Source organism: Manis pentadactyla, chromosome X (genome assembly GCF_030020395.1).
Source record: "Manis pentadactyla isolate mManPen7 chromosome X, mManPen7.hap1, whole genome shotgun sequence".
NCBI classification, from domain to species: domain Eukaryota; kingdom Metazoa; phylum Chordata; class Mammalia; order Pholidota; family Manidae; genus Manis; species Manis pentadactyla.
The window spans coordinates 63,192,160-63,213,818 of record NC_080038.1 but is presented as its reverse complement, the minus strand read 5'-3'; the positions used below and the strand labels follow the sequence as shown (position 1 = coordinate 63,213,818).

The following is a 21,659-nucleotide window of genomic DNA, read 5'->3' as shown; positions in this document are numbered from 1 at the left end:
ATGGTGTTGAGTTATTGTTTTCATTTTTCTCTAAATATTGCTTGATCTCTGTTTTTGTTTGTTCATTGATCTGTTGATTATGTAAGAGCATGTTGTTAAACCTTCATGTGTTTTTGGGCTTTTTTGTTTTCTTTGCATAATTAATTTCTAGTTTCATACCTTTGTGGTCTGAGAGCCGATTTGTACAATTTCAATGCTTATGAATATCCTGAGGCTCTTTTTGTGGCTTAGTATATGATCTATTCTTGAAAATGTTCAATGTGCACTTGGAAGAATGTGTATCCTGTTGTTTTTGGATGGAGTGTTCTGTAGATGTCCATTAGGTCCATCTGTTCTAATACGTTGTTCAGTTCCTCTGTCTCCTTATTTATTTTCTGTCGGGTTGATCTGTGCTTTGGAGTGAGTGGTGTATTGAAGTATCCTAAAATGAATCCATTACATTCTGTTTCCCCCTTTAATTCTGTTAGTATTTGTTTTGCATATTTAGGTGCTCATATGTTGGGTACATAGATATTTATAATGGTTATCTCCTCTTGTTGGACTGAGCCTTTAACATTGTGTAATGTCCTTCTTTGTCTCTTGTTGCTTTCTTTGTTTTGAAGTCTATTTTGTCTGATACAAGTACTGCAACCCCTGTTTTTTTCTCCCTATTGTTTGCATGAAATATCTTTTTCCATCCCTTCACTTTTGATCTGTGTATGTCTTTAGTTTTGAAGTGAGTCTTTTGTATGCAGGATATAGATGGTTCTTGTCTTTTATCCATTCAGTGACTATATATTTTGATTGGTGCATTCAAACCATTTATATTTAGGGTGATTATTGTTAGGTATATACTTATTGCCATTGCAGGCTTTAGATTTGTGGTTACCAAAGGTTCAAGTTTAACTTACTATCTAAGAGTCTAACTCAACTCACTTATTATGCGATTAAAAACACAATATAAGGTTTCTATCCCTCTTTCTTCCTCCTCTATTCTTTAAAAAAAATTTTTTTTAAATTTTGGTTTCATTAATCTACAATTCCAGAAAGAACATTATGTTTACTAGGTTCCCCCTTCACCAAGTCCCCCCCTCATACCCCTTCACAGTCACTGTTCATCTGCATAGTAAGATGCTGTAAAATCACTACTTGTCTTCTCTGTGTTGAACAGCCCTCCCCATGCCCCCACCCCACACTATACATGCTAATCGTGATGCCCTCTTTCTTTTTACCCGCCCTTATCCCTCCCTTCCCGCCCATCATACCCAGTCCTTACTGGTGTGAGGTGATATCTCTTTGTGGTTTTAATTTGCATTTATCTGATGATTAGCGATGTGGAGCATCTTCTCATGTGCCTGTTGGCCGTCTGGATTTCTTCTTTAGAGAATTGTCTATTCAGCTCCTCTGCCCATTTTTTAATTGGATTATTTGCTTTTTGTTTGTTGAGCCGTGTGAGCTCTTTCAATCTGTTATTGGATCTGTCATTTATGAATATGTTCTCCCATACTGTAGGATACCTTTTTGTTCTATTGATGGTGTCCTTTGCTGTACAGAAGCTTTTCAGCTTGATATAGTCCCACTTGTTCATTTTTGCCTTTGTTTCCCTTGCCCGGGGAGATATGTTCATGAGGAAGTCACTCTTGTTTATGTCCATGAGATTTTTGCCTATGTTTTTTTCTAAGAGTTTTATGGTTTCATGACTTACATTCAGGTCTTTGATCCATTTGGAGTTTACTTTTGTGTATGGGGTTAGACAGTGATCCAGTTTCATTTTCTTACATGTAGCTGTCCAGTTTTGCCAGCACCATCTGTGGAAGAGACTGTCATTTCCCCATTGTATGTCCATGGCTCCTTTATCTTATATTAATTGGCCATATATATTTGGGTTAATGTCTGGAGTCTCTATTCTGTTCCACTGGTCTGTGGCTCTGTTCTTGTGCCAGTACCAAATTGTCTTGATTACTATGGCTTTGTAGTAGAGCTTGAAGTTGGGGAGCGATATCCCCCCAACTTTATTCTTCCTTCTCAGGATTGCGTTGGCTATTCGGGGTCTTTGACGGTTGCATATGAATTTTTGAACTATTTGTTCCAGTTCATTGAAGAATGCTATTGGTAATTTGATAGGGATTGCATCAAATCTGCATATTGCTTTGGGCAGGATGGCCATTTTGACGATATTAATTCTTCCTAGCCAGGAGCATGGGATGAGTTTCCATTTGTTAGTGACCTCTTTAATTTCTCTTAAGAGTGTCTTGTAGTTTTCAGGGTATAGGTCTTTCACTTCCTTGGTTAGGTTTATTCCTAGGTATTTTATTCTTTTTGATGCTATTGTGAATGGAATTGTTTTCCTGATTTCTCTTTATATTAGTTCATTGTTAGTGTATAGGAAAGCCACAGGTTTCTGTGTGTTAATTTTGTATCCTGCAATTTTGCTGAATTCCGATATTAGTTCTAGTAGTATTGCAGTGGAGTCTTTAGGGTTTTTAATGTACAATATCATGTCATCTGCAAATAGTGACAGTTTGACTTCTTCTTTACCAATCTGGATTCCTTGTATTTCTTTGTTTTGTCTGATTGCCGTGGCTAGGACCTCCAGTGCCACGTTGAATAACAGTGGAGAGAGTGGGCATCTCTGTCTTGTTCCCGATCTCAGAGGAAAAGCTTTCAGCTACTCGCTGTCCAGTATGATGTTAGCTGTGGGTTTATCATATATGACCTTTATCATGTTGAGGTACTTGCCCTCTATGCCCATTTTGTTGAGAGTTTTTATCATGAATGGATGTTGACTTTGTCGAATGCTTTTTCAGCGTCTATGGAGATGATCATGTGGTTTTTGTTCTTCTTTTTGTTGATGTGGTGGATGATGTTGATGGATTTTCGAATGTTGTACCATCCTCGCATCCCTGGGATGAATCCCACTTGGTCATGGTGTATGATCCTTTTCATGTATTTTTGAATTCTGTTTGCTAATATTTTGTTGAGTATTTTTGCATCTATGTTCATCAGGGATATTAGTCTGTAGTTTTCTTTTTTGGTGGGGTCTTTGCCTGGTTTTGGTTTTAGGGTGATGTTGGATTCATAGAATGAGTTTGGGAGTATTCCCTCCTCTTCTATTTTTTGGAGAACTTTAAGGAGAAAGGGTATTATGTCTTCTCTGTATGTCTGATAAAATTCCGAGGTAAATCCATCTGGCCCAGGGGTTTTGTTCTTGGGTAGTTTTTTATTACCACTTCAATTTCGTTGCTGATAATTGGTCTGTTTAGATTTTCTGTTTCTTTCTGGGTCAGTCTTGGAAGGTTGTATTTTTATAAGAAGTTGTCCATTTCTCCTAGGGTTTCCACCTTGTTAGCATATAGGTTTTCATAGTATTCTCTAATAATTCTTTGTATTTCTGTGGGGTCCATCGTGATTTTTCCTTTCTCGTTTCTAATTCTGTTGATGTGTGTTGACTCTCTTTTTCTCTTAATAAGTCTGGCTAGAGGCTTATCTATTTTGTTTATTTTCTCTAAGAACCAGCTCTTGGTTTCATTGATTTTTGCTATTGTTTTATTCTTCTCAATTTTATTTATTTCTTCTCTGATCTTTATTATGTCCCTCCATCTGCTGAACTTATGCCTCATTTGTTCTTCTTTTTCCAATTTCAATAATTGTGACATTAGACTATTCATTTGGGATTGTTCTTCCTTCTTTAAATATGCCTGGATTGCTGTATACTTTCCTCTTAAGACTGCTTTTGGTGCATCCCACAGAAGTTGGGATTTTGTGTTATCGTTTTCATTTCTATCCATTTTTCTCCCTCTTCTTCTAGTACCCCTATATTGTGAATATTGTTTTGTTTGACTTGTTCACACAGTTCTCTCAATATTGTTTCATTCCTAGAGATCCTGTTTTCTCTCTGTGCCTCAGCTTCTTTGTATTCCTGTTCTCTAATTTCCATTTATTTACTGTCTTCTCTACTTCATCTAATCTGCTTTTAAATTCCTCCATTTTATGTTTCATGTTGGATACTCTATTTTTCAAAGTTTCTGTCTTTTTCTTGAATTCCTCTCATTTGTCTTGAATATTTTTCTGTAGCCCTGTGAGCATGTGTGTGATTTTTATTTTGAATTTTTTTTTTAGAAACATTGGTTAGTTCAGTTTGAATTGGCCCTCTCTCTGGTGTTTGTGGGATGTTGGTTTGTACCAGGTTCTTCCTTTGTTTAATATTTTTAATAATATCCTTGTGTAGGGCACTCCCTCTAGTGCCCAGAAGCTCTACTCTCTGGAGGTGCCGAGACCCTGCAGGGCTGGTGGGGGTCGTAGACGAGCAGCGCTGGTGCCTGCCGGGAAGAAAGATCTCTTTTGTGTATCCTGGCTGCAGTTCCTGCCTCCACTGCCAGGTCTGGTGGGCCGAGTACACAGGGAGGTGCCTCTGTGCTATGCCCTTAAAGCTGTCATAGGCAGGGCCACCCTCTGGCTGTCCTGGTGCAATTACAGTTGCAGTATGTTTGCAAGCTAGTGTATGGCTGGAGGAAGGAGCATCAGGCTGCCTACTGTGGTGGGAGGCCTTGTAGGTGCATAGCCAGCCAGATGGATAGAGCACCTGAAGCTCCTGAGAGTTCCCAACCTGTTGGGCTGAGTTCACTGGGACAATTTTGTCCACCTGTCCTTTCTCCTGAGCAGAAAGCATTGTGCATCCCTTGCCCCTTTAGCAGCCCTGTTGCTGTTGGGAAACCTCTGAATGCCCACCTTTCTTTTGTCCCACAGTGGCTGTTTGTGGATATCTATTCTCCAGCAGCGTCTTAAATCTCAGTCGCTCTAAGTATTCTTCCTGTCTTAGCTTTCCAACCCCACTAATCTCCAGAGCACCATGTAATATAGGTTTGTGTTCCCAGGGCAGATCTCCAGGGCTGGGTGTTAAGCACCCCTACTCCTCCACCCCCTCATGGCTCCATTTCTCTTCCACCAGTGAGCTGGGGTGAGGTAATGACTTGTGTCCTGCCGGATAGCTTCTTTGGTACTTTACCCTTTTTGGTGAGGTCTGCTTTTTTCCCCAGATGTGGACAGTTTGTCACAACCTTCTTTCCAGTTTGTTTTTCAGGATTACTTGTATTTCCTTTATTTTCATATTGTATGTGGTTGTGGGAGGAGATTTCTGTTTCACCTCTCATGCTGCCATCTTTAAGCCATTCTCTGCATAGAATCTTATCAGGAAAACCACTCAGTCCCAGTGTCTCTGTCCCTCTGCAAAATGAAAGAAATATAAAAATAACTTTCAAATGTTGTTTTAATTCATGTGGCTAGTGTTACATAGAAGAGAACGCAGATGAAAGTCAGGTACCAGGCATGGCTGTTTGACATCGAAGATGTCTCTCTTCCTTGGAAGATAATTTTATGAAGTTCTAAAAAATCCAAAACCAAAAACTGTAGTCTAAAGTAAGTTAAATGTAATTAGCTTCTCTTTTAAAGCAAATAAATATATGCCCCACAACACTTCTAGGAGCTTGATGGAATGTTGTAAAATCAAATGAAATAATTGAAATAATGCTTTCATGTCTACTTTCTATAGGCGTATAGTGAAAAAGCAATTTAATTGAAGTAATTGGGACATAGTGATAGTTTGTTGAACTGAACTTGGTTTAGAAAGAGTTAGAAAATTCTTCCAATTTGAGCATTTATTTGATAACTATGTGTATGTAATTACCTACCTTGGTAAGTAGAACATAAGGACTCTTTCTTGGATAGTTGAGACTCTTGTAATTACTCAAAACAAGGTTTGTGATGTATGTTCGGCATTGTAGATGGAGCTACTTACTAGTGTGGGTAGTGGTGAGATACCTCACTCCTGTGAAAATCAGCATCCCATCTGTAAAAATGAGTGTTATATCAAATGTTCTTTTAGTACACACATTCCTAGTTCTCTGTTTAGAGAAGCCCTTGGCCATAGCCTAGAGTGAATGTATTTCTATGTGTATATTTTTAATAGAAAATGGTGTTAACAGATTGTTTACTTAATTCTTTACTGATGTCTCCTCAGAGTTTGAAACTTTAATCAATTTTGTTTTCATTAGTTGATTTGTGTGTTCAGCTTGCTTTTCTTTCATTTTTATTTTTAGTTTGCTCTAGAATTTATTTTCAGTGTAGAGTTTTACTTCATTGTGAAACTGCATTTACACAAGGAAAATGGCCAGTTGGTCTCTGAAACCCTTTGAAGTAATTAATTCAAGATTCAGTTATATTTCGTTGCTGCTCTGTAGAGGCACAAAGCTTCTAATGAAGTTTAGACTGCCCAGAATATTACCATTATTATATTCTCTTTTGCCTATTTAAACTTTCATTTTGTAACTAAATATTTGAAATGTGTGTGAGATTTTGTGCATGTCTATCTATAGTAAAATCTAATCTCATGGCACACAAATGAATTGCTCCTCTGGAAATAAATTTCAGTTCTGTGCCTGTTTTGGCTAGCTGGTTTATAATTGCTTTCTCTGACCCTTTCCATCCACTGCTTTGTGTATCTGGGAGAATGATATCCTACCTTCACTTAAGCATATCATCTTTCATTCCAATATGAAAATCATTTCAGCCTGAAAAATTACTCTTTGGAATCTCTGTAATGGCATGGTCCACTACATTTTAAGTGAATCGTATACTTCTAAATTCAATTCCTACAGTGTTGTGGATAAAATAAAGGTTCCTGTGGCCAGGATTCTCATGTGCTTGGTTGGCCTAGCTCATTATACATGTGTGGGCAATGCATTGTTATTGACTCTATATAAGGAACCCTGCCCAGTGCTCTAGGTGACACAGTGACATGGCTGCAAGGCTGCAGGAGAGCAGAGCAGAGGTTGGAATGGTGACAGTGCTGAGGAAAGAAGCCCAGAGGATGGCTGTGTGGGCAGAGAGGCTCAGAGGATAGCTGTGCGGGATGCCTGCATGAGCAGAGAGGCCCCAGAGGATGGCTGTGTGGGCAGAGAAGCCCAGAGGATGGCTTTGGGGACAGAGACCCAGAGAACAGCTGTGTGGGCGGAGAGACCCAGAGGCAGAGACTGGCTTGCTGCATGCAGACTCACTCTGAGTGAATGGGATTTTAGTGATTGAACTGTCACCATGGAAATAAAGTTGGGTATAACCCTTTCACCCCAAGAATGTTCTACTGTCATTTCTTTAGTCACACTGAATCTATAGTGAACTTGCCAGGGGCTGAAACCCATTGGCCAGACAAGTGTATAGAAAACTTGGTCAGACTTGTTCCTGTTATTGGCTGCAGGAAAGCTCTTTATAGGCATTAGAACATTAATGCTTTTAATAAATATTGATGTTTATTTTTAGGTCAAGTCATTGTTATACCAATATATGTGGTTTACTTTTATACCTACTTTTTACATGTAATTTGTTTTTTCACCACTATATGTATACACACACACACACATAGTTTAATGAGAAAAAGAATTCTATCATTTGTATTACAAAATCACCAGTCTCATGTCCCTCCTTTTCTTTTTTATTTTTGACTTGTAGAACAACTACTTTCAGTTATTTTGGCTGGTTCTTCTGATATTTGCTTCCATATAGCTAAACAGTGCTGTTACACTACTACTTTTTGATTTTTTAGTTTTACCTATCCTCTCTTGACTTCCTACTTTTGAAGATGAGTTAAAATCCTTCTTGTACTCTCTCTATCTGCACCACACACATGCTCTCTTCCTGTCACTGCCTCATCTTTATATTGTTATTCCATAATTTTGGTTAGACTAATATTGAGTGTTTACATTTCTATATTTATGTAAATGTTATTTATAGTTGAACCATGTAAAGTTTATTTTGTTTATTCATTTGGTAGTTGATGAACATTTGGGTTTTTGCCTCTGCTATTAAGAATAATGCTGCTGGGTTATGGAGGAGGAAAAGATGGCGGTGTGAGTAGTGTGGTGGAAATCTCCTCCCAAAACCATATATATTTTAAAAATACAGCAAATACAACTATTCCTAGAAGAGGGATCAGAAGCAACACTACACAAGACTGTCTACATCTGAGAGAAGTCAACATCTCAAGAAAAAGGGTAAAGTAAAAAGTCACTAGCCAGTGGGACCCAAGTACTCCTCCCACCCCAAGTCACTGGTGGGAGGAAAAGATTCAGAGTGGGGAGGGAGTTGGAAGCACAGGACTGATAAATACCCAGTACTGGAAATATTCCCCAGGAGCACAGACCCGCATTGCATGGTCCTCTGGAGATTAGACCAGCTGAAAAGCAAAGTCTGAGACTAAGACTATGAAGAGGTTCCCACAACTGGCTGCCCTGGTACAAAAGAAAAGTAGGTGCTTTAAAAGTCTTAAAGGGGCAAGGGTTTAACAGGTGAAAAAAATCATTGTGGCCCACTCAGCCCAGCAGAGTGGGAACTTTCAGGAGCTTCCGGCGCCCTATCCCCCTGGTTGGCAACAAAACCCTGAGGCCCCACACCGCGATAAGGAGCCTGCCATTCCTTCCTCCTTGTTGGCACCTGTGCCCAGACCGGTTGTCCCCGCCATTACTGCAGACCGCCTGGAGGGCATCCCTGCCTACAGCAACTACATAGCTTAACGCAGAGGCTTCTCCCTGCATGTGGCTAACCAGCCCAGAAACAGAGGCTTCTCCCTGCGTTTGATTGACCGGCACAGAAAGCAGAGACGGGCTTGGAGACCAGGAGGCACTAAGGGGCTTTGTTCTCACAGCAGAACACGCGCCGCTCACCTGTGACCCCCGCCAGTGCCCTAGGCCATCCCAAGGGCTGCCCTGCCAGTGTTAGCTTATGGGATTAACCCAGAGGCTGCTCCCTGCGTGGGGTTAACTGGCACAGACAGCAGAGACAAACGCTGAGACTGGGAGCCATGAAAAGACTTTGTCCTCATGGCTGACACATGTGCCATTCACCTGCTACCTGTGCCATTGCCCTTGGTGATCCTGAGGGCTGCCCTGCGTATTGCAGCTTAGGAGATTAACCCAGAGGCCATTCCCTGTTTGCGGTTAACTGGCACAGACAGCAGAGACAGGCATGGTGACTGGCAAGCAGGAAGGATTTTGTCTTCCCTGCTGACAAATGCACCACTCGCCAGGTACCACTCCCATTGTTCCAGGACCATGAAAAGGCAGAAGAATCTTGTTCAATCCAAAATTCCTCAAACACCGGAAAGAGAGCTCGGTAAGACTGAAATCACCAATCTTCCTGAAAAGGAATTCAAAATAAAAGTCATAAGCATGCTGATGGAGCTACAGAAAAATATTCAAGTGCTAAGGGATGAATTCTAGGGGGCGATAACAGAAATGAAACAATGGAGGGATTTAAAAGCACATTAAATGAGGTGGAGGTGACTGTTAAAGGAATAGAAATCACAGAACAAGAATACAGAGAACGTGAGGTAGAGAGAGAAAAAAGGATCTCTAGGAATTATAGAATATTAAGAAAACTGTGTGACCAATCCAAATGGAACAATATTTGCATTACAGGGGACCAGAAGAAGAAGAGAGAGAATTTTAAATTGTCATTGGTGTTTAAGAATGCAGTTGCTTTTAAGTGCTTACAATACCCAGCAACTTCTCTGTACTCTCATTAATTCTAACAATTTTATCTTGGAAGTCTCTTGGATTGTTTTCGTTTGCATGTGTTTACTATCTCTGTTTTGGCTCTGGCTCTGTTGCTATCTATTTCATGTTATAAATTACTAGAGGAAAGAGACCTTTGTCTAATATGCTTTTAGAGTAAATGGACATTGAATAGTATATTGAAAGATATGTAAGGAGACTCTTAGGTGGTGTTTAGGGAGGGAAAACTCTTGTGCAGTATTAGAGCTGATAAAGGGAAAAGCAAATGTAGAGAGAGGGAAAAATGACTGAATTAGAGGACTTAGAATATGTAACAGTAGAGTAATTCTGCCTTCATCAGGATGGAGGTACTAGTAAAGGAACTTTAAGGCCAGAGTTAAGAGTTTGTATTTTATTTGGAAGGTGGTTACTGTTAGGAAACTCATGATTTTACCTCTAAAGGGCAGTGAAACTACTTGGTGTATTTTTGATGGTCTTACTAAGGTTTAATCAAGTGACCTGAAAATCTAGGGCAAGAAACTTTCAATGAAAGGAAATGATCAGATAAAGGTTGGATAAGAGCTAACAGTGTTACTCACTTAAAAGGAATTAATGAATTAAATAAAACAACTCTCTTTTTTTTTCTGAGACATCCTTCCTGTGTCTCAAAACTAGATGAGGAATTACCGTTAAGGTATTGACATGAAGGCAGAAAGTAATGCTATATTTTGTTCGGAAGCAAACAAAGTGTTTGGAAAATTGCATCCAGAGCACCAGGAGAAATAATTAATGACCTATTGATTATTACTGAGATACCTGAGGATTAGAAAAAGCTGAGTAAGGGAGGGATTGGAAGGTAAACATCTTAAAACAATTAAGGAAGAAGGCAAGGCAATTATCATTTAATTATTGCTACACTATTATAATTGAACAAAATGCAAAAATACATGATCTATACATGTTTAAAAGACAACAAAATCACAAAAATAGCTTGGAATTGGGGACTGGAAAAATAATAGGAGGTTTTGTCTTTTCTGAATTTTGAAACCTAATTTGCAGAGCAATTTGCAAAAATGATATCTAGTTAATTAAAATAAAAAGCCTCCTACTGAATTGAAAAGTTAGTGATTAAACTCATTTTTAGCAGCCCTAATTGAGTGTTTTAATCATCTATGCAATCTCATCTTGACATTGTAAAGTAGGTATTCAGTTGGAGCTGTCATTTCTGGGCAGTAGATACAGCAGTGGCTGTAGGTTCTAGAGATCCCATGGGTCCTGGAGCTCCCATTAAGTCCCTTTTTGTATGACCAATATATGAAAGACTTACAGATCTGCCTTCTTTGTATTGTTTTTTGCTCATGTTCATTGGTTGCAAAATAAGATGTTAGCAACCCATGGAAGGCTAGGAGCATAGATTTTAAAGAGAAATTTTTTTGAATCTTAGTACTTCATACTCCATTGTACTGAGGACAGGGATTTTTATGTTTTAAATACCTATGTATCTCTAATGCTTGAAATAGTGCCTAGAAGATAGGAGATGCTTAGTAAAAATTTATTATTGGATGTATAAATGAATGAAGCTGTATTGGTAGTTAAAATATTTTTTTTGTTATTATGTTGAAAATACACTGTGGGTCTCTTGAAAGATGTTAGTATTTTGTAGCTTTGTTATTATAAGTTTGCTGTTATTTATATTCTTTTCTTCCCTGGAAGTAGCATTTAACATGAGGACACTTAAAGGGATTGTGAGGAGACAAATATTGAGGAAATGGAATAAAGATTCAGTACACTTAAATGTTCATCAAAAGTTTTGTTTTCCATTTTCCTCTTGCAACATCTCTGACACCAGATGAGATGGTATATTTCTTCCCTACATATATGTATTACAAATGTTAATGAGGACAGGGATTTTTATGTTTTAAATACCAATGTATCTCTGATGCTTGAAATAGTGCCTAGTAGATAGGAGATGCATACATACATTATACATAGCAGTAATAGTAGTATGACTTCATTTGGGTACCCAGTTCCCATTCCAATGTGTGTAAGTATGGGGGAGAGGGTCTTCCCACACATACTTACAACAAGCAATTCTCGAACACCAGCAGGATGTCAGAGAACTCAATTCTGATTATATCTGCCTGGAGACAGCCCCAGATTCCCAGGTTTTAAGGGCTCCGTCCTGCAAGACTGCCCTCCACCCCCCACTCCAGACACCGGACGCAAGCCCCAGGCAGTTCCCTGTGCTTCTGACCTACCGGCTACAGATTTGAGGTTCCCATGACCTCCCCCTTGGGTTCGATTAATTTGCTAGGGCGGCTCACAGAACTCAGGAAAACACTACGTTTATCAGTTTAGTAAAGGATATAGGTTAACAGCCAGATGAAGAGAAACATAGGGCAAGGTCTCAAATAAAGGAGCTTCTATCCTCATGGAGCTTGGGGCCTGGCTGGGTGGCACATGGAGGCATTCTGGTCCCCAAGCATAGAAGCTCTCTCTGACTGAGAAGCAGGATCCAGCCCAGCAGAGGAGGTAAAGTGGAGAGCAGAAAGAGCAAGATCTTCTTACGGGTTTTGTGAGGGCTTCATTGCATAGTCATGATTGACTAAACTATTGACCACTGGCTGATCCAACCTCCAGCCCCTGCTCTTGGGTGGGGGTCCAAAAGTCTCTTATTAACATGACAAAACACCCATTTCACCTTTAAGACTCTGCAGTGTTTTCAGGAACTGTGGATGAAGACCAAATATAACTGGAAAATATATATTTGGTCATAAGAATGACCAAATATGTATTTCTTATAACTAATTATATCACACCTCTTTACAAGTTAGTTGCAGGCCTCTATATCAACTGGATATGAGCTGTGTTATTCCAGTATAGCTACATAATTGGCCTGGCCCTGTGTGAACCTATGGGATCTGGGGCATGTAATGAGTTAAACTTTTTCTGTTGAAATGTCAAGAATGCATTTAAATATTTCTGAGTTCTTGCCAGACCCACATTACCAAGATTATTCTTTATTTTAGATCAAATATACAGTAGGTTTGATGTATTCAGGCATGCATTTTGAACTTCTTTCTGAATGTACTGTAATTGAAAGGGAAACTTTTTTGAAGAAATACAGGTCTTTACATGAGGCAAATAACTTGCCTCAGACCTGGGATTCTTAATAGAGGATCTGCTTCTGTAGTCTTACTCAGGTAAAACTTATAAATGACTCCTTTATATGGGTATAATCAGATTCTGGATAAATGGTTTGTATAGATACTGAAGGGATATTATTTGGATAAATTATTAGAATTGAAAAAACTGTTCTCTTATGCCATTTCCCAGTATTTTGACAGTAATTTCCTAGTAAATTCTGTAAGATATGGCATTGAGGCAGGGACTGAGATGCTGATTAACCCATAGAAGAGTATTTTCCGATGGCATCATTCACATACTTGTTCCTAATTTTATCTCAATAGTAATTTATGTAAAGACAATTTTTGTTGTTAGGGTCCATCAAACTGATTATTGCTAAATAAGTCTTATGACTAAATAGTGCTTTGGACACATATCAGAATGTTATAATTTTAAGTTGTCTTAAATTTGAAAGAAAAAACTATTTTTCCCCCTCAATGGTGATTTTTTTTTATAGAGGCATTTTAGCCTGTCCTTTTGCTGGGCATTTATCAGGTTTCCCATTTCCTGTTACCAAGGACTTTTCAAGTTCTATTAGTAATGTATTACTTTTCTGTATATAAGTAATGCCCCAACTTGAATATTTTGTAGTTCCTCTTTATATAAATTGAGAGGTTTTGATAAGGAAGAGTGGATTATTTTGATGTACAGAACACTTTAGGTTGTATTAAAGACTGAACTGCTATAGATTTGTTTAATGTTAAGGAAATTATGAATCTGATTTTTTTTGTTTTATATTGCAGACTGGATATCTTCATATTCTCTGTTATAACTTTGGACTACAAACATACAATCAGAATAAATATGAAGAAAGTTCTTTCTGGCTTAGGTAATATAAACAAAAATAATGGATGTAAATTCAGGAATATTATTGCAGAGTTTAGTTAATACTCAATATAGGGTACATTGATAGTTTAAACATGCTCTGACTTCAAAAGCCAACGTGCTAACTTTATTCCTTTAACATGTATTTATTATCCTTATATATTGCCAGTTGATAGAAAAATGTATCCTATCCGTAATATAACATAAGAGCATGTTTTCAGTCCATTCCTCCTTTGTGTCTGCATCAAGAATATGTACTTTTTTTTTTACTTTGCTACATATTGCAGTTTGCCAACCTCAGAGTATAAGGGCAAGTGGGTGGATGTAGGATCAGTAAAATTATTAGTCTTAAATGAATTTGGGTATTTTAATATTAGTTAAATAAGTATATATTTAGCACTGGCTATACTCAGTAAATCATAGTTAAATGAATTTATGTGAAAAATGCATTTTGTGTAGCTGTCCTATAAGGTGCTTTGAATATCGGGATTTTAGTAAAATATCAGTTCACTAAATGTTTCCCCTTTCTGAGTACAGGGTCAATTCTGGTATTTGGAGATACTCTCATGATAGTTGAACTGTTGTTAAAATTGTATTTTCCATTAATGAAATAAATATAAATATGGCCATTAAGATTATGGTACTCACAGGTATATATATCGCTAACAAAATATTTATCCCAATAACTTGCATATTGTAAAAGACTTTTTAGAGCTTAAAGATTGATAAGACTCTATAAAGAACTATGCTTGAAAGAACAGGCTTATGCAGCTATAAGAGATATACTTGTCTCAATTTAGAATGCTTTACTCATTTGGAATACACCTGAAATTTTTATTGTAAGTCACATTTTTATAAGTTGAATTATTTAAAATACACCAAAGGAGCAAACTAGTTTAGCATAGGTTTACAATAGGTTTCCTTTAAAGCAACAACCTTTTTATAAAGTGAATAATGAGTGAGTTCTGTTCCAGGATTTGGCAATATTTGGGGGTAGAGCACTTATATCAACCTATAATCAAGTTTATGGCATCAACCTATCAAAAGACTAGTATGCCAAGGTAACAGGAATGGGAAGGACAAAAAATAAAAGACATGCTGGTGTTATGGATGACTTCTGGAAGCTTAAGACTGGAGGTGAGCTTGAAGTTTATACCAAGAATAAGGATGAATGTTTCCTAGGAACTGGTCATAAGAGTAAGCTGAGGCTTGAAGTAGCATGACTTTTATGTTATTTTCACATACGCCATGGGTTGTTGACCTCTTAATTTATCATCAGTTTTTAGAAAACATTACTGAAGAAAAATATGATGGTCACAGGACATAACTGACATCCATATCATAAAATTAACTGTATCATATTTTTACTGTATATTTGGTAGCTATATTTGTAAAAATATGATTTGACTCACAGTCATATTTTCATCAAAATCCATATAATAACAAATTTATAACACTATAGTGCTACAATTAATAAAACTATGTTTTGGATCTTTCAAGTTCTTGGCACTAGAAGGAGATTGGGGAAAACAGGATGAACTTGAATTCTTTTTTGTTGTTGATATTTTTTTATTGAAGTATAGTTGATACACAGTATTATATTGGTTTCAAGTATACAAGGGTGAACTTGAATTTTATCCCTAGTTATTATATATGATTTTAATATCTCATTACTTTTCCACATCTTTGGAGGATATAAAAATGGCTTGGTGAAGTCTTTGCAAATGCCTTCAAAATTGTAATTTAAGGTGTTTAAAAGAGACAAAAATAATTTTCAATATTAAAAATAGGTATTTTAGCACAATGGATAGTTTTTAGTATTGAATCAACTCAGTCAAAATTTGAGTCATCTATGACACCAGTATGAAACTCTTAGTATTATGGTACTTTTTAGAATTTTTGTAGAGCTAATACAATAATGCATGTACTGTAGTGTGTTTAATAACATGCTTGGGAAATAGAAACTTCTCAATAAATGGTAGCAGCTCCTGCTCTCTCTAGGTGATATGTTTGCTGTATACTGCAAATGGGCATTTGTGTGGCCAGTTCACTAGTTTATTCTAAAATTTATCACAGTCAAATCCAACAGGGATTACTTGTTGACTTCTCAGGTAAAAATATCATAAAGACAATCACCTACATCTTCTGTCATATACTGCTAATTTTTGGGACAGTTTTCTTGTGCTTTAATTATACATTTGTTGAGAAAACTATTGGGGTCAGTTGGTGATACAAGCAACAATGAAGTAGCTGCTAACTAAACACCCTTCTCTGTAAATTTTATACTAGAAGGAGGCCATGGAAAGTTAGTGTACTTGCTACAGGCTTAACTCTTGAGAACAGTGAATATGTTAAGTTAGAGGTTATATAAAATTTGGAAGTAACCATGTAGTCTAAAAGGGAAAAATCCATTTTTACACAAACGGTAAGGTATCACAGTTGCTGTAGTATATTAGAATTTTGTTGAAATAGAAGCCTGGAACATAAAAGGTGGTACTGGGTATTGCTTTTAAAGCTCTTTTAATTTCCCTGAGTTCTTGTTATCAGATCTCAGTTTAGGACCTTTCTCAGTTTTTGTCTCTCCAATGCCCTTTTTTTTTTGGTAGGAAAAGTTCACAAACAGCTGCTGCTCTCCTTGCTATCTGCCACGTTCTTTTTTTTTGGTATCATTAATCTACAATTACATGAAGAACATTATGTTTACCAGGCTCCCCACTTCACCAAGTCCCCCCCACATACCCCTTCACAGTCACTGTCCATCAGCATAGTATGATGCTGTAAAATCACTACTTGGCTTCTCTGTGTTGCACAGCCCTCCCTGTGCCCCCCCCATACACTGTACATGCTAATCGTAAAGCCCCCTTTCTTTTTCCTGCCATTGTCCCATCCATCCTCCCCAGTCCCTTTCCCTTTGGTAACTATTTGTTCTTCTACTCCACATATGAGTGAAATCATTTGATACTTGTCTTTCTCCACCTGGCTTATTTCACTGAGCATAATTCCCTCTAGCTCCATCCATGTTGTTGCAAATGGTAGGATCTGTTTTTTTCTTATGGCTGAGTAATATTCCATTCTGTATATGTAACACCTCTTCTTTATCCATTCATCTACTGATGGACACTTAGGTTGCTTCCACATCTTGGCTATTGTAAATAGTGCAGTGATGAACATAGGGGTGCATCTGTCTTTTTCAAACTGGAGTGCTGCATTCTTAGGGTAAATTCCTAGAAGTGGAATTCCTGGGTCAAATGGTATTTCTATTTTAAGCATTTTGAGGAACCTCCATACTGCTTCCCACAATGGTTAAACTAATTTACATTCCCACCAGCAGTGTAGGAGGCTTCCCCTTTCTCCACAACCTCACCAACATTTGTTGTAGTTTGTCTTTTCGATGATGGCAATCCTTACTGGTGTGACGTGATATCTCATTGTGCTTTTAATTTGCATTTCTCTGATGACAAGCGATGTGGAGCATCTTTTCATGTGTCTGTTGGCCATCTGAATTTCTTCTTTAGAGAACTGTCTATTCAGATCCTCTGCCCATTTTCTAATTGGATTATTTGCTTTTTGTTTATTGAGGTATGTGAGCTCTTTATATATTTTGGATGTCAACCCTATATCGGATCTGTGATATATTAATATTTTCTCCCATATTGTAGGATACCTTTTTGTTCTATTGATGGTGTCCTTTGCTGTACAAAAGCTTTTTAGCTTGATATAGTCCCACTTGTTCATTTTTGCTTTTGTTTCCCTTGCCCAGGAGACATGTTCATGAAGAAGTCACTCATGTTTATGTCCATGAGATTTTTGCCTATGTTTTTTTCTAAGAGTTTATGGTTTCATGGCTTACATTGAGGTCTTTGATCCATTTCGAATTTACTTTGCTGTGTGGGGTTAGACAGTGACCCAGTTTGTTTCTCTTACATGTGGCTGTCCAGTTTTGCCAGCACCATCTGTTGAAGAGACTGTCATTTCCCCATTGTATATCCATGGCTCCTTTATCTTACATTAATTGGCCATATATGTTTAGGTTAATGTTTGGGGTCTCTGATCTGTTCCACTGGTCTGTGGCTCTGTTCTTGTGCCAGTACCAAATTGTCTCGATTACTGTGGCTTTGTAGTAGAGGTTGAAGTTGGGGAGCGAGATCCCCCCCACTTTATTCTTCCTTCTCAGGATTGCTCTGGCTATTCGGGGTCTTTGGTGTTTCCATATGAATTTTTGAACTATTTGTTCCAGTTCACTGAAGAATGCTGTTGGTAATTTGATAGGGATTGCATCGAATCTGTATATTGCTTTGGGAAGGATGGCCATTTTGATGATATTAATTCTTCCTAGCCAGGAGCATGGGATGAGTTTCCATTTGTTAGTGTTCTCTTTAATTTCTCTTAAGACTATCTTGTAGTTTTCAGGGTATAGGTCTTTCATTTCCTTGGTTAGGTTTATTCCTAGGTATTTTATTCTTTTGATTGCTATTGTGAATGGAATTGTTTTCCTGATTTCTCTTTATATTAGTTCATTGTTAGTGTATAGGAAAGCCACAGATTTCTGTGTGTTAATTTTGTATCCTGCAACTTTGCTGAATTCCGATATTAGTTCTAGTAGTTTTGTAGTGTAGTCTTTAGGTTTTTTTATGTACAATATCATGTCATCTGCAAATAGTGACAGTTTGACTTCTTCCTCACCAATCTGGATTCATTGTATTTCTTTGTTTTGTCTAATTGCCATGGCTAGGACCTCCAGTATTATGTTGAATAATAGTGGGGAGATTGGGCATCACTGTCTTGTTCCCGATCTCACAGGAAAAGCATTCAGCCTCTCGCTGTTCAGTATGATGTTAGCTGTGGGATTATCATATATGGCCTTTATTATGGTGATGTACTTGCCCTGTATACCCATTTTGTTGAGAGTTTTTATCATGAATGGATGTTGAATTTTGTCGAATGCTTTTTCAGCATCTATGGAGATGATCATGTGGTTTCTTTTTTTTTTTTTGTAGATAATTATTTTTTATTGAAGGGTAGTTGACACACAGTATTACATTAGTTTCAGGAGTACAACGCAGTGATTCAACATTTATATACATGATAATTCTAGGTACCAGCTATCACCATACCAAGTTGTTACAATATTTTGACTATATTCCTTCTGCTATACATTACATCCCAGTTACTTATTTATTTTACAATTGGAAGTGTGTACTTTTTTTTTTTGTTGTGAGGGCATCCCTCATTTATTGATCAAATGGTTGTTAACAACAATAAAATTCTGTATAGGGGAGTCAATGCTCAATGCACAATCATTAATCCACCCCAAGCCTAATTTTCGGCAGTCTCCAATCTTCTGAAGCATAACGAACAAGTTCTTACATGGTGAACAAATTCTTACATAGTGAATAAGTTACATGGTGAACAGTACAAGGGCAGTCATCCCAGAAACTTTCGGTTTTGCTCATGCATTATGAACTATAAACAGTCAGTTCAAATATGAATACTCATTTGATTTTTATACTTGATTTATATGTGGATACCACATTTCTCTCTTTATTATTATTATTTTTAATAAAATGCTGAAGTGGTAGGTAGATACAAGATAAAGGTAGAAAACATAGTTTAGTGTTGTAAGAAAGCAAATGTAGATGATCAGGTGTGTGCCTGTAGACTATGTGTCAATCCAAGATAGACAAGGGCAATAAAACATCCACGGATGCAGAAGATTTCTCTCAGAACAGGGGGGGTGAGGTTCTAAGCCTCACCTCTGTTGATCCCCAATTTCTCACCTGATGGCCCCCCTGCAACTGTGCCTGTCTTAGGTTGTTCCTCCCTTGAGGAATCTTACCCGTCTCCGGCTAACCAGCCATCTTCCGGGGCCATACAGGGAAATGTAAAGTTGGTAAGTGAGAGAGAAGCCTTATTGTTTGAAAAGGTTAGCTTTTTACTTCTTTGCATATTTATGCCCTGTGGCTTCTATGCCCAGCATTTGTCTTGAGGTATCTTTACCACTTGAAGAATTATGATACTCGGTAAATTTGATATGAGGCACGAATTCTATTTAAGGGTTGTAATTAGGAAGGAAGAAGAAAAGCTATAGAAGTAGCAGGTGGAAGAAAACATGGGAAGATTGATTATTTCTTTGACATATCTTCTTGTAGAGTAACTTCAGCATGTATAGGTTTTAAACTACTAATTAAATTGCGCACACTCATTAACATAATAGGAGTACAGTTACATAACCAAAGCATATCTGTAATTACCAGCCATCTCCACTGAAACCAAGAAAACTAGTTAGGAACCTTAGGCATTTGTAAAAACTTATCTATTATATGGTGGATATTGTCCAACTGAACTTGAACAGTCTGAGTGAAATCAGACAAATTAAAACAACCCATTCCTGGGGATTGTTCACATCCCATATGTTCTTTTAACAGTAAATAGTCTGTAGTTGTAAGATTTTGGAGTGCTGCAATTTGCACGTCTCCTAATTCTTGGTTGAGTTCCAGCAGTATAGATCCAGTCAAATTTGTTGTTTTACTGTATGCACAGGCCAGCTTAGATATCTCCTTCTTCATTCCCATGGCAAGTCCAGGAACTGGTGGGATGAGTGCATCTACAGCTGTAGCAGTGCGTGGATATTTGTTGGGGTTTTTTGATGATCATCTTCTGGCATGAGTCTTCCAGAGAGTGCTGATGTTGGAAGTTCTATTTCATATCGTATCTTAGTTCATTTTCGCGGTTGCCAAATTAGGCTTTGATCCTCTGTTAGTCCATTCTTGAGTTCAGTGATTCTGCTGCTGTTTTGTTCCTTCAATTTTTCCTTTGTTCTTATAGTCCACAGATGAGTGAAATCATTTGGTATTTCTCTTTCTCCGCTTGGCTTGTTTCACTGAACATAATACCCTCCAGCTCCATCCATGTTGCTGCAAGTGGTAGGATTTGCCCTTTTCTTATGGCTGAGTAGTATTCCATTGTGTATATGTACCACATCTTCTTTATCCATTCATCTATCGATGGACTTTTAGGTTGCTTCCAATTCTTGGCTATTGTAAATAGTGCTGCGATAAACAAAGGGGTGCATTGGTCTTTGTCAAACTTGATTGCTGCATTCTTAGGGTAAATTCCTAGGAGTGCAATTCCTGGGTCAAATGGTAGGTCTGTTTTGAGCATTTTGATGTACTTCCATACTGCTTTCCACAATGGTTGAACTAATTTACATTCCCACCAGCAGTGTAGGAGTGTTCCCCTTTCTCCACAGCCTCGCCAACATTTGTTGTTGTTTGTCTTTTGGATGGCAGCCATCCTTACTGGTGTGAGGTGATACGTCATTGTAGTTTTAGGTTGCATTTCTCTGATAATTAGCAATGTGGAGCATTTTTTCATGTGTCTGTTGGCCATCTGTTTTTCTTTTTTGGAGGGATCATGTGGTTTTTGTCCTTCTTTTTGTTGATGTGGTGGATGATGTTGATGGATTTTTGAATGTTGTACCATCCTTGCATCCCTGGGATGAATCCCACTTAGTCATGGTGTATGATACTTTTGATGTATTTTTGAATTCGGTTTGGTGATATTCTGTTGAGTATTTTTGCATCTATTTTCATCAGGGATATTGGTCTGTAGTTTTCTGTTTTGGTGGGGTCTTTGCCTGGTTTTTGTATTAGGGTGATGTTGGCTTCATAGAATGAGTTTGGGAGTATTCCCTTCTCTTCTATTTTTTGGAAAACTTTAAGGAAAATGGGTATTATATCTTCTCTGTATGTCTGATAAAATTCCGAGGTAAATCCATCTGGCCCGGGGGTTTTGTTCTTGGGTAGTTTTTTGATTACCGCTTCAATTTCATTGCTGGTAATTTGTTTACATTTTCTGTTTCTTTCTGGGTCAGTCTTGAAAGGTTGTATTTTTTAGGTAGTTGTCCATTTCTCCTAGGTTTCCCAGCTTGTTAGCATATAGGTTTTCATACTACTCTCTAATAATTCTTTGTATTTCTGTGGGGTCCGTCGTGATTTTTCCTTTCTCGTTTCTGATTCTGTTGATTTGTGTTGACTCTCTTTTCCTCTTAATAAGTCTGGATAGAGGATTATCTATTTTGTTTATTTTCTTGAATAACCAGTTCTTGGTTTCATTGATTTTTCTATTGTT

At 37.7% G+C, this 21,659-nt stretch overlaps 1 protein-coding gene across 1 annotated transcript in view; it reads left to right on the top strand.

Annotated features, from left to right (window-relative positions):
* Window positions 1-21,659, top strand: part of TEX11 (testis expressed 11) — a 382,668-nt gene that overhangs the window by 47,017 nt on the left and 313,992 nt on the right. The window contains exon 8 of the mRNA XM_036898307.2: window positions 13,448-13,533. Within this exon, the coding sequence (XP_036754202.2) occupies window positions 13,448-13,533 (86 nt within the window). The remainder of the gene's footprint in view (window positions 1-13,447; window positions 13,534-21,659) is intronic.